At 38.7% G+C, this 12,705-nt stretch overlaps 1 protein-coding gene across 9 annotated transcripts in view; it reads left to right on the plus strand.

The window, feature by feature from the left end:
* Positions 1–12,705, plus strand: part of PIK3AP1 (phosphoinositide-3-kinase adaptor protein 1) — a 126,771-nt gene that overhangs the window by 74,512 nt on the left and 39,554 nt on the right. For all 9 annotated transcript variants that reach the window (XM_087963728.1, XM_087963725.1, XM_087963726.1 and 6 more), the window contains 2 exons: positions 2,743–2,925; positions 6,014–6,079. In XM_087963728.1, the coding sequence (XP_087819854.1) occupies positions 2,743–2,925; positions 6,014–6,079 (249 nt within the window). The remainder of the gene's footprint in view (positions 1–2,742; positions 2,926–6,013; positions 6,080–12,705) is intronic.

Below are 12,705 nucleotides of genomic sequence, written 5' to 3' on the forward strand. Positions count from 1 at the left end.
GGGGTAGTGAAGTAAAGGGGGACTGCCTGGCAGGTCGAGGAGAGCTGCATCTCCTCCCTGACCTGGAAAACCCCTTCATCTGAAGACAAGGTGCAGTGGCAACCAACATGACTGCCATGAAGCTGGGGACAGTTTGGGAACCCAAGACAGTGCAGGAGCGAAGAGACGGTGAATGGTGTGTGAACTGAGTGAGATAATACTTTTGAACTTTTAAATGTAACCCTGACAAGAAGACTCAGAAAAGAGGACTCATGATTATTCTTAGAGTGGCAGCGACCTAACACTGTAGTAGAATTTTAAGGAAGTAAAGGAAGAAAATTGTAAATCTGTTAAAAGTAAAGAAAATTGCATCTTTGATTAGATAGACATCGGCTTTGAATAGGAATTTTTTCTATTCTAGTACAGAAGTCCCCAGGGCTGTATGCTCTCTCCAACACTCTATTTACCAATGACTACATCTCAAAGGATCCCTGTTAAAGTACTGAAGTTTACAGATGATACAACACTCATTAGAGACGATGAATCTACATATAGATGGATCAACTGCACCTGTAGTGAAGCCAGAACAACCTGAAGATGAACACTCTTGAAACTGAAGAGATGATAATAGAGTTTTGAAGAAGCTCTCCTATTCTACCACTTATAATATTAAGCAACACAGTATCAACAGTAGAGACCTTCAGGTTTCTAGGTTCTATTATCTCCAAGGTGAAATGGACACCTTAGAACCATCATTAAAAAAGTACAAGAAAGAATGTGTCAATTCAGAAAGCTCCACTTGTCCAAGGATCTACTGATATAGTTCTACAGTCTGTCATTTGCGCCTTTATCTGTCTGGTTTGGCACAGCAGCCAAACAGGACAAGTACAAACTTCAACGCATAATTAGAATTGCAGAAAAAACAATTGCAATCAACCTACCTTCCATTGAGGACCTGTAGACTGCACGAACCATAAACAGGACTGAGAAAATATCTACTGACCCCTCTCATCCTGGACATAAACTGTTTCAGCTTCTCTCTGGATGCTGCTACACAGCATTGCATGTCAAAACAATTAGACACAAAGATAGTCCCGTCCCCCCACATGCCATCACTTTGTTGAATACTAATTTCCACAGCACTCTCTTAAGCCTAAATATATCAATATGGCCTTGTAGTAGGCCATATTGATACCTTCCTACTCATCTTTCCTAATACATTCTCCTATTTGTACCTAGGATTTATCCTTTGTTGTTATATATTGTGATTAATAATTGTATCTACCCTGTTTCTCCAACAATATAGCCTCCCCCAATAGGAAGTCCCAGCATGTTTTATAGGCATGAAATGAAATTAAGCCCCTCCCCCCAAATTAAGGCCTATATTAAAACATGCAAAATGGGGGGGAATGGTGGGGGGGCTTGCCGTTAGGAAGTACTTTTGTTGCACACCCGGATATGGTGCTGCCTGCGTTGACCCCGATATGAAGTGCCCCACCAACGCCGAGGTCAACATCCAAGCCGCCCGCCTGAAGATGCAAGGGGGGGGAATTAAGTCACCCCCGAAAAGATGGCCTAGCCATTTTTTCGGGGCTCAAAAAAAAATAAGACCCGGCCTTATTATATGAGAAACACGGTATGATATATGATAGATCTGCACCAGTGGTGGGGTTCAGTTTTTTTTACTACGGGCTCTGTGGGCGTGGCTTGGTGGGCATGGCAGGGGAAGAATACTGTAAAATCTCCATTCCCACCCCACTTCAGGGGAAGGTTACTGCAAAATTGTTCCCACCTGTTCCCATTCCCTCTCCACCCCACTAACCTGCTTTCCAACTCCATTCTCCTGTGCTGGGTAACAAAAGAAGACCCAGCCAATCAGCTGGGACACAGGAGGCACAGAATAGATGGGGGTGGGGCCAGTCAGAGGTGGTATTTGCTTGTTCTCCCAACTACTCAAAATTTCCGCTACTGGTTCTCCAGAACTGGTCAGAACCTGCTGAATACCACCTCTTATCTGCATTGTGATAATATGCACCGGAGACAAATACCTTGTGTGTCGAATCACATTTGGCCAATAAAGAATTCTGTTCTGTTCTGTTCTACTCTACGCGACTCTACTCTACAAGACTCTACGCGACTCTATTTCTACATTTTACCGTTTAAGTGCTTTTATTGTATCAGTTATCAGTTAATCAAATTTTATTTAGTCATTGATCAGCAAAACTTTTACTGTATGATAATTTATACAAATTATATAGTGAAACTACTACTGAGATAGATATTGTTCATCAGTGCAGAATATCCAATTTAAATGGAATCCTATACCTCTCTGTTTTTCATTTTCCAGCTTTTGTATCTTACTAATTTTATGTATTGCTTCTTCAATAATTCTCACATTTCCTTATTAGTCCATCTCCATAAATAGAACACAGGTCAGTATTTATATAACTATATTTATAGGAAAGTAAGAAGTGGGGTTAGCATAATGAAAAATAGGCCTAGCCCGTACTGGTTATAGAAACATACAGCTTGGACCTTGCTTAAGAGTATGACCATGTTCTCAACTGAATTGACAATTTTCTAGCATATATGTAGGGGCCACTTTGGAAATGGCAGAAGACTTCAGTGAACTATGGTATTATCCCAAGCTAACTCCCTAGAGGAGCTGATGCCTTGAAACTTTTCTTTATGAAGAAAATTGTAAGAAATTTGTAGTTTATTCATTTTTGTTTGTTTTATTTTTAATATGATTTCCTTTTCTAGGTGTTAATTTGGAGATACCAGAACCTAAAGAAGGTATCTACCATCAAAGTGAAGACAAAGATGTCTACCATACTGTGGAACAAGACAGCTTTCCCCAGGAAATGGTCAACAGGCCACCTGTTCCTATTCCAAGACCTGATCCCTCCTCCATACATCAAGACAAAGAACCATACATTTATAAAGGTACCGTATTTGCCGGCGTATAAGATGACTTTTTTGCCCTGAAAAACATGCCTCCAATTGGGGGGGTCGTCTTATATGCCGGGTCGTCTTATATGCCGGCAAATAGTAATTGGGAAGCACTGCGGCTGCCCGGCTGAGGCATTTTTGCACCGTGGAATGAATCCGGTGAAGCCGAAAGGAGCAGCCAGCCTTCTCCCAGCTCCCAAGGAAACGAGGCTCGCACGCCCGAGCTCCGCTGAGGTATCCGGCTGGGGCTGTCAGGAGTTGTTACCGCTGGCGCGGCTCGCGGCTCCAGTCCGCGTTGCCTCGGGAAGGGAAAGGCAAAACCAGGAGCCGCTGCTGCCATTGCAAAGCGCCGCCGCGGCTCTTCCTTTTGCCTTTCCCTTCCCGAGGCAACGCAGGACTGGAGCCGCGCGGAGCTGCGCCAGCGGTAACAACTCCTGACAGCCCCAGCCGGATACCTCAGCGGAGCCCGGGCGGTGCGAGCCTCGCTTCCTTGGGAGCTGGGAGAAGGCTGGCTGCTCCTTTCGGCTTCACGGGATTGCTTTCCACGGTGCACAAAAGTGCCTAAAAAAAAAAAGTGCAAAAGTGGAAGGCGTGCGGAAGAGGGGCGAGTATATAACAAACTATATTTTGAGTGGAAATGTTGGGGGGTCGTCTTATACGCCGGGTCGTCTTATACGCCGGCATATACGGTAACTAGTGACCAAAAAACTGATAACTTTTTTTGCTAGACAGTGTAAAGTAGGAAATGAAAACATCAATTTTAACAGATATTAAATAATTATTTCAGAGTTTTTTGCCTCTTCTTTACAAAGTACAAATATAATAAAGTAAAAAATAAATATTAATTTATGCACATGCACTACTTGCATAAATGGAACTTTGCACGTGTACCTGCCACTCATACGCCTAGCCCACTCACGCCGGGCCACCAAGCTGAAAAGATTGTGGAGCACTGCATTAGTTGAAAGTTCTTACTTTCAGGAAATACTCCTGTTGCCTAATTATTGCCTTGTGATTTCCACCCATTACTTCTACTTTTGCCTTAAATAATACCTTTAATTTATACTGTGTTTCCCCAAAAATAAGATCTGGTATTATATTTTTAGGGCTTCAAAATAAGCACTAAGGCTTATTTTTGGGGAAACATGATTTCAGGGTGATTTCAGAGAAACACGATTTCAGCCTGGCTGGGTGCCTCACACACCCCCGGCATGCACACAAAAAGCAGAGAATGTGCAGGGGCCAATGTCCGCCAACAGCTGCAGCCCTCTGGCCCCTTGGTTGGTGCACTCTGCGGCTGCGTAGCCCGCACAGCACAGTTGAGTTGATTACCTGTCCAATAAAACAGACAGTGGCAGAGGTGCAGGGGGTTGGCATGCAGTCCAGACGCGCTGTGTGAGCTGTGGGAAAGAGTCGGTGGGCCTAAGCAGCTGGCCAGCTGCAGGAGGCTTATCTTCATTTTTTGTGTTTCTTGACTTGTGCAGAGCATTGGGATCGCCTCCCTCCCTCCCACACCTTTCCACCCACATGCTGCTGGTACCACCACACAATCTTAACTAGGACTTATTTTTGGGACAGGGCTTACATTAGGAGCATGCTAAAAAGATCCAGCTAGGCCTTATTTTTGGGAAAACAATTGTTCTTGTCTAGGAGACAATTAACATAACTAAAGCATAGGTACATTTTTGTTACTGATCTACTATGAGAGCTGAGAAGATGAAATAATTCCAAGTGACAAGTGCAATGCAACCCAACAGAAATAGTGCAAGTCATATCCCTTGATTATAGTTACATACCTTCTAAGTTCTTCTTGCTTGTCTCACAATCCCTATTTGTGTTTTCTGGTAACCATTTTTGCATGTAGTACATTCCAGCACATTTTAATAGCAGTTTTCAAGAAAACTGTAAGGCATCTATGGAGTTGGCTTTATATTAATTATAGTATATGAAACTAAATAAAATAAAATCTAATATATTAAGTCCTCATAGCAATTGCATAACAACTGTCAAATGTATAATTTTTTGCATAATTTTCTAGTAGATTCCTACAAGATTGGAGATATAAGTAAGGTAGTTTAGTTGTAATTTAGTCAATCCCTTACTCATTGTAGCAGCTGCAGCTGTAGGTGCTGCAAAAACCTTTTGGGCAGATGGCTATCCAAATTAACCATCCTATTGTCAGACTTCTGACGGAAGCCCTAATTAATTCATGAGCCTCGAGCCAAGTTTCAAAAGAAATCCAATTATTTTTTAGGAGCAACATGTCGGCACTTCCCAAGTTCAGTGGCTCTGCCCTACATAATTTACTGCTCACCTATGACCCTGTTTCCCCCCTCCTCCCAGGGTCTGTCATAAATTTTTGGCTGCTGCCGCACATTACTGGCTCATATTTAATTGGTTGTCCACTAAGACTGCAAGATTCCTCTTACAGTTACTACTATTAAGCCTGGTTTTATCCAGTCTATATGTGTACTTTTGGTTTTTCTTGCCTAAGTGTAAGGCTTTACTTTTCTCTACATTGAATTTCATTTTGTTAGATAGGGCCCAGTGTTCAAATCTCTCAAGATCCATCTGGATCTTGAGCCTAGGGTGTTAGCTATTCCTGTCAGCTCAGTATCATCTGCAAATTTGGTAATTCCCCTTCTATTCCCTCACCTAAGTCATTTATGAAGATATTGAAGAGTACTGGGCCTAAGACGGAATCTTGTGGTTTAATTTGAAGGGATTTTTAAAAATAAATTCTCTTTGATTCACAGGAAAGATTTGCTCTGTAAAATAGTTCTCCCACAAGTTTGTATTGTGAAAATGGACCTGAATCAGTTATGTCATCATGTCTTTAAAAGTTTGTCTTACAGTGATAAAAATTTCTGTTCATATAGTCTAGAACTCTACCTTTTAAAATGTATTTAAATTCTGGGTACTCCTCTGAGTTTTGGTCCTATTTGTGTTTATATTTCTTTTGATGTTATGTTTAACATGATTTATATTTCAATACTATTTATAACATTTTTCAATTTGTGCTATTTACACAACTTTATATTATGAACTTTTAAAATGTTTTAAATAAATTGTACATGTTCAGTATTTGCAGGAAAAGATCAAGAGAAAGCTGGGAATCTTTATGTTTCTGCAAAAAATATTGGCAAAGGTGAGTCATGATTACAGAATTTTTGCAGTTTTTTGACAGGTTATTATTATAAGTTTTACTGAGAGTTAATGCTATTCAGCATAGATTAGCATAGCTGAGCCATGTTGGTTAATGTGGCTAAAACAAGAAATGGCAATGTGATATAAGAGCTTCTACCTTAGAGCAGGGTTGTCAAACTCGCGGCGTCACGGTGGTGTCACGTGACAAATCAGGACTTTTTCCCCCTTTGCTAAACCAGGCAAGGGTGGGGCCAGCATGTGACACATCCAGCCCATAGGCCATGAGTTTGACATCTCTGCCTTAGAGGAACATAAGTAGCCATGCAAGATATTGATGTGATTCCTCTTCTATCTAAAGTGGTGAACTGTCTTAATAACATTTCTCTTCTCTGTTTTTACATAATCTCAGAAAAGCACACTCTCTGATTCTTAATCATACTTGACAGGTCTCCAGACATTTCTAGAAATACTGCTAAATTTACTACACTATCATATGTTAAATTGTGTAGTAGTTTTGGGAACTTCAGAAGTTTCATAAATTCGGCTGTGCAGATTTCTTGATATTTATAATTGGTTTTATTGCTTTCTCATACAAGGATTATTTTGGTCTTCAGTGTAATTTAACTAAATAAATAGACGAGTCTGGAAAAAGTGCATGCAGACTAAAAAAATCTCTGGAGAAGCAGACACAGCATTGTGGGGATGACTGGTGGACAGACAATTTCTGGGCAGCAGAGCCTCTTCACATGAGAGATTAAAAAATCTTCCACCTATATTTCAAACAGCTACTTTTTATAAGGAGACTGCAGGAATTAAACGTACTGCAACACAGGCATTTAAGGATACTGGGTATGGATCTCCCTTTCTTAACCACATTTGGATATAATCAGTTTATAGAGAGAAATCTTTAAATCAGCAGGAAGAAGAAAAAACCACTTAGTGAATCAGCCTTCCTTATAGATTAAAGACAGAAAAAATAATAATTTCAAGAATTTTAAATTAATATTAAAAAGTTTAATTCTATTTGAACAGTTTAAATTTATTTTGGAAAAAGCGCTTTTAATACTATTTGGAAATAATTAGACAAATAGACCATGGCTTCGTGGGAATGCTTATTGTTTAATATCAAAGGGAAAAGGCAATTATTGGATTTTACAAAAATAAAGAAATAAATGTAATATGAGATAGATTGTGTGACTCAATGGAATGCCAATTTGGACTGAAGCCTTAAGGGCACAGAAAAGGCAAAAAAAATGGTCAGGACTTTTGGGGAAGAAATGATGAACTGGAGACAGTGGTGGAATGAAGAGCTGGCAATGAGCCAGCAGTCTCTAGCAGAGTTAGTGGTCAAGGGAGACTTTGCTCAAACTGCCATTGCTGCCTTTCCAAAGGACACTGGGTTCCCATACTTCCTTTTCTAATTTGGAAGTTGAGTCATGACAACTGATTTTCTTTTTTCTTTTGGTTTGAAACATTTTGCTGCTTATCCAAGTAGCTTCTTCAGTCTGAGCAACTTGGACTCTGTATGTGTCTTCCAGTAGTTTCATTTCTCATCTAATCTGAATAAACTTGTTAGGTGAGTAGGCAGAGTAGTGGTTTGATGGGCTTGAAGAAGACAGTTATGTGGTGTTTTCCAAATATTTCTGTTCTTCAAACTTGAATCAGAGGTTTGTCCACCCTAAAGATCGGACACCAGAACATAAGAGTAATGTATGTAGTGTATGCAGTCCAGTTCAGTGAGAGTATGCAGAGCTGTAGGAGAAACTACATTGTCATGCCCCTGGTGGAGACTGACTCTGAGGGAGAGGAGGAACAGCCAACAGGTAGTGGAAGTGTGGCTCCAGAGGTGGTGGAGGAGGCTGGGGAACGGCAGAGGCTGGCTGAGCAGTCAGAGGAGGACCCAGGCCCATCCCCTATCCATCCTAGGTCACGCAGGGAGGAGAGGATCAGGGAAAAACATAGTCTACTCGGGAGGAGAAGGCCATGATCCTCTTCATGGGTTGCAGGTGTGAGATCTGCATAAGAGTTTGGACCTGCATGCTAACAAATGCTGGAGACAAATTAGTGTTTTATTCCTAGATGAGGTTTATCTTGGTTGGCGTTCTTCCAACGGACTGTACCTGGTTATATTCCTGAAGTTTGTAATTATTTATCCTGGTCTGTCGTGGAACTTTATTTAGTACGGTTTGTTTTTGGTTTTTGCTTCGTTACCTGCTCTTTGAATTTGAACTGTTTCTTTCGTTTGGAATGTTATTTTGAAGATAGTTTAATCTTCAGCGGTGGACAATTAAACAGCGAAGCCAAGTTGAAGGCATTAAAGGACTTTTATTTATGTTTTGGTTTTTGTTATATTTTTGATACACTCCAGGTCATCACATAAATAGCCTTTACACAAGAAGATGGCTCAACACAGGAGAAGCAATACCATAGGACAGGGGTGTCAAACTCGCGGGCCATGGGCCAGTGCATCACATGCTGGCCACCCCCACCCCCAGTTTAGCAAATGGGGAAAATGTCACGCTACACCATGTGACAACAATGTGATGCTACAAGTTTGACACCCCTGCCATAGGACTAGAATCAGCACTGTACCTTCATTTAAAAGAAAGGAGACACTTTTGAATACCATAATGTTCATTTTTTGGGCAGGGAAGATAGATAGTTTGAGAGAGGAGTGAAGGAATCCATTTATGCCAAAGTGGAAAATCTTTCTCTCAACAGAAATAGAGGTCTCAGACACAATCTGTGCCTCGTTTTTTATGCTGCTCTTACATCAGGCCCGAGGAAAATCAAGACTACTTTGCAGGTTCACTAAGGAGTCTATACCAAACGACCCCTTAGGAGAAATGAGCAACAAGTCTCTCCTACTCACCTAACGAGCCTATTTAGATTAGGTAAGAAATGAAACTACCCTGGAGAACATATATGGGATCCCTCTCACCAACTTGCTCAGACTGAAGATGGTCTACCTTGATGAGCAACAAAACATTTCAAACAAGAAAAAAAAGAAGTCCAGTTGCCCTGACTCAACTTCCAGACAACTCTACGTGGATGACTGAGAATCGTCATCGACATATTCCTTTTATAATCACTTTCAGAAATTGCTTGTTAACTGCTTTTCAGCTGTTAGGAACATTTGGATCAACACATTTTACAGCACAGGGTGAGTTTCTTTCAATCTTTAGTGAAAGAAGTTTAAGTACTAGTTTAAGAACTTTGAAAAATATTTTGGAATAAACAGCAACAAGATGATTAGAATTTTGATTTGGAAATTTTCAAACTGACTAAGGGTCCAAATGGATTTAAAATAAGATTTTAAAATAAATTATCAAAATCCTTCCTATATGAAAGTGCTTTTGTTTTGCTAGGCTAGAACTTTAAAGGTTGACAACTCTAAGGAATCAAAAGGAACTAAAGATTACAATTAAAGGATAAGAATGGAATAAGGAGTAAGTTTTATTGGAGAAGATTGAGACATTGGAAAATGGATTTAAAAATGAAAGGCTACAAAAGAATAATATGAAAAAAGATGTTACACTAGGTATACAAATGAAGCCTTATTATGATATCTTAATAATTAAAAAGGATATGCATATAACAAACCAAAAGAGTGACCTGGGTAACTTCCCTACATTGGATTTACAAAAGAGATTTTTTTAAACTTTGAAGAATTTTGTGAGAAGGAACAAAGAAAAAAAATGAAAAGTTCTAGGACATTATTTGAAGAGATTAAAGATCAAAATTGTTAAAATGAAGGAATAAAAAGTTAATGTATTTGATCAATGGTGTTATTTCGGGTAACCCTTAATGGATGCTGATCAAGACTGAATGATGAGGTCTTAAGGATTTTGTAGATAAGATATAGGATATGAGAAGAAGAGATTATTTGTTGTATTATAAAAGAAGATAAAAAGTTCATAGATTGTTTATACCTGTGGTATTGAAGAGAGAAGTCATTCATACATATATTCAGATATATATTCGTATGTATGTATGTTTGTATGGTATTCAGCTTTGTTCGGGTATTTTCCCAGGTCCTTATAGTTGTGCTTTTAAAGTTGTAACAACGTTTCGGCAGAATCATCAGGCTTATGTATTGGGTTCGTCTGTGTGTCAGGCTTTCACAGCCATTTCTGTTTTAAATTTGGTGCCAGCCTCGTGCTTTGTTAGAATGGTTTTTTCTTCATCCTGATTGGTTGGGAGTCTTGGTCTGTGTTTATTGGTCTTGGAGTTTGCTGTGTTCTGCTTTTTTTAAAAAAAAACACACAAGTTTTATTGATTTTAAAGACAAACAAAACATAAGACATCAAAGTATAAAACCTCCTTTCTCAAAAATTACGTATAAGTTTTAACAAGGCAAATAAAGCATTATTTTTTAAGGCATAGTTCCACATTATCACATTTCCATTTAAACACGTATATATCTTTTCCAAATTTCTCATTGTTTCTCCCTTCACTTTTATTCAATTATATTTCTTTCTATCAAGGTTTTATTAATTCTCAATCAAGCATAAACACACAAAATACAAAACATAAAACAAGACATAAAAAGATAAAACCTCCTTAATTATCATTTATACATGTCTTTTCCAAATTTCTCTCCCTTTAGTTTTATTCTTCCAAGGTTTTATTAATTCACAATCAAAACATAGCTAACCAAAACACAAAACATAAAACATAAAACTTCTTTTGAAAAGTGGCTTAGCCCTGGGTTACATCTTTTTTTACAGACCTAAATCAAGTTCATGCTCACCTTATATACCATTCATATCTTATTAACCATTCTATATTTTCTATATAACTTCTCCCTTCTTTTCACTCTCCTAATTATATTTTGTTTATTTCATCTTATTTCAAAATCATTATGTTTGTATCTTTTGTCCGTTCTTTTCCAATCATCTATTTATCTCTTCTCTTTAGCAAAGAATTTCCCCTGTAATCACTTTTAAGGTGTGACGCCTTTCCCTAAAGTAACACTTAAAATAATACATAATTTCTATCCTGATTCTGCTTAGTACATTCTACATATTGCATTTTGAAAAAAAAGAATAATAAACTTATAATATAGTTAAGTATATAATTTCCATTCTAATTCTAATTCTAATTAATAGTATAACTAAGCATTAATCATTTTACACATTCTCTTTGATATTTTATTAAATATTGAAATCTATCATTATAAAACATTTTAATATTTTAATATTTTGTTAAATCTTATAATATTCCAATAGACTATTTCAAATGCAAATACTACAATACTATCTTATGTACTCTTGCAGAATCTTTCTTAAATTATACACTGTCCTTTATCCTTTATCTCTAAAAAAGATATCTTGTTTCAGACCGTGGCTTTTTTTCCCTTTTTCCCTCCCTTTCTTCTCCAGTCTGATCTTTTTGCCCCCCCTCTCCTAACCTCCACCTTTTTAGCTTCCCCTCTCTGTTGTAATTTTCTTTTCAATTGCTTTCTAACATTGTACCTTTTTTTCACCTTATTTTTCTTTTTCTTGGTTGTTTTATTGAATCTTAAATTCTCATTTTTCCTTCCTCTCTTCCTATTTTCTTTCTTAATCGAACTTTTTTGTCCATTAAAAATGGCTTCCTTTTCTTCTTCTTCTTCTCCTTCTCCTTCTTCCTCAAGTATTTGCTGGTACATAGAAACCGCCATTTCTAAAAAGTGGAAGACAGCTCCCAATGAATTCTTGCCATTTTGTTCTCTTTCTTTTAATTTTTCATATTCCATTTTTAGTTGATCCACAGATGGTGCCATTGTAAATTTTTAAGAACAACCCAGATGTTTTTAATCTTAAAGTAATTTGCAAATGTCAAAGTTATCAAACAATCCAAACAGACAGAAATTATTTCCTCTTCTTCTCTTTGCAACTTTTCCTCCTGGGGCAAAATCCCAAATATATTTTAAAGCCGTATTACAATTAGTTGTTGGTCTTATAATCTTCAAAGTGTCTCCTCCAACAAGTTTTTAAAGATTTTTTTTTAGTCCTCTCCTTCCCACTTATAACAAAGAGCTTGTTTTTACCTTAAAGAAGCAGGTTTTTCTGTGCTCATTTGCCTTCTCCGTAAGGAAGGGGAGTGAACTTTCCTTCAGCACTTTCGCCGCCCGTAACAACTTCTTTTGGAAACAAATGTATCAATCCGAAAGTCAAGTTTCCAGGGTGTTTTAAAAGTAACTTAATGTCCCGGTTCAGCCAAGAAAACTTCTCCTTCTGTCTTCCTCATGCAGAGTCTTATCCGGTTGAAGATTCCTTTGTGGCTGCCATTTCTGACAGCCGCTCCACCGCCTCAGGAAAAAGGAGTCTAGCCGGCTGGGGAAAGGGGGTGCGATATCCCCAGAACCCTGCCTGGATCTCCTCTGTCTTCCGCTACCTCTTTGGGGCAGCGACAACCCCCAAATCCAGTTGGATTGGGGGTACCTCAGCGGCGAGCGCAGCAGGGACCCGCAGAGAAGCGGATTCCTGCCGCCGCCGAAGCCTTGCAACCGGAAGTTCGAGTTTTCTGTGTTCTGCTTGATTGGTGTTTCTAATATCTTCTGTCTGTTTTGTAGTGTTTTTTTTTTTTTGTCTTGATTAGCTGGTAACATTGTGTTTTGTGTATTGGGGGCTTTTAGCATGG

This window comes from Notechis scutatus, chromosome 4 (assembly GCF_049901735.1).
Source record: "Notechis scutatus isolate UNSWTSFEM ecotype Mainland chromosome 4, rNotScu1.2, whole genome shotgun sequence".
NCBI lineage: Eukaryota > Metazoa > Chordata > Lepidosauria > Squamata > Elapidae > Notechis > Notechis scutatus.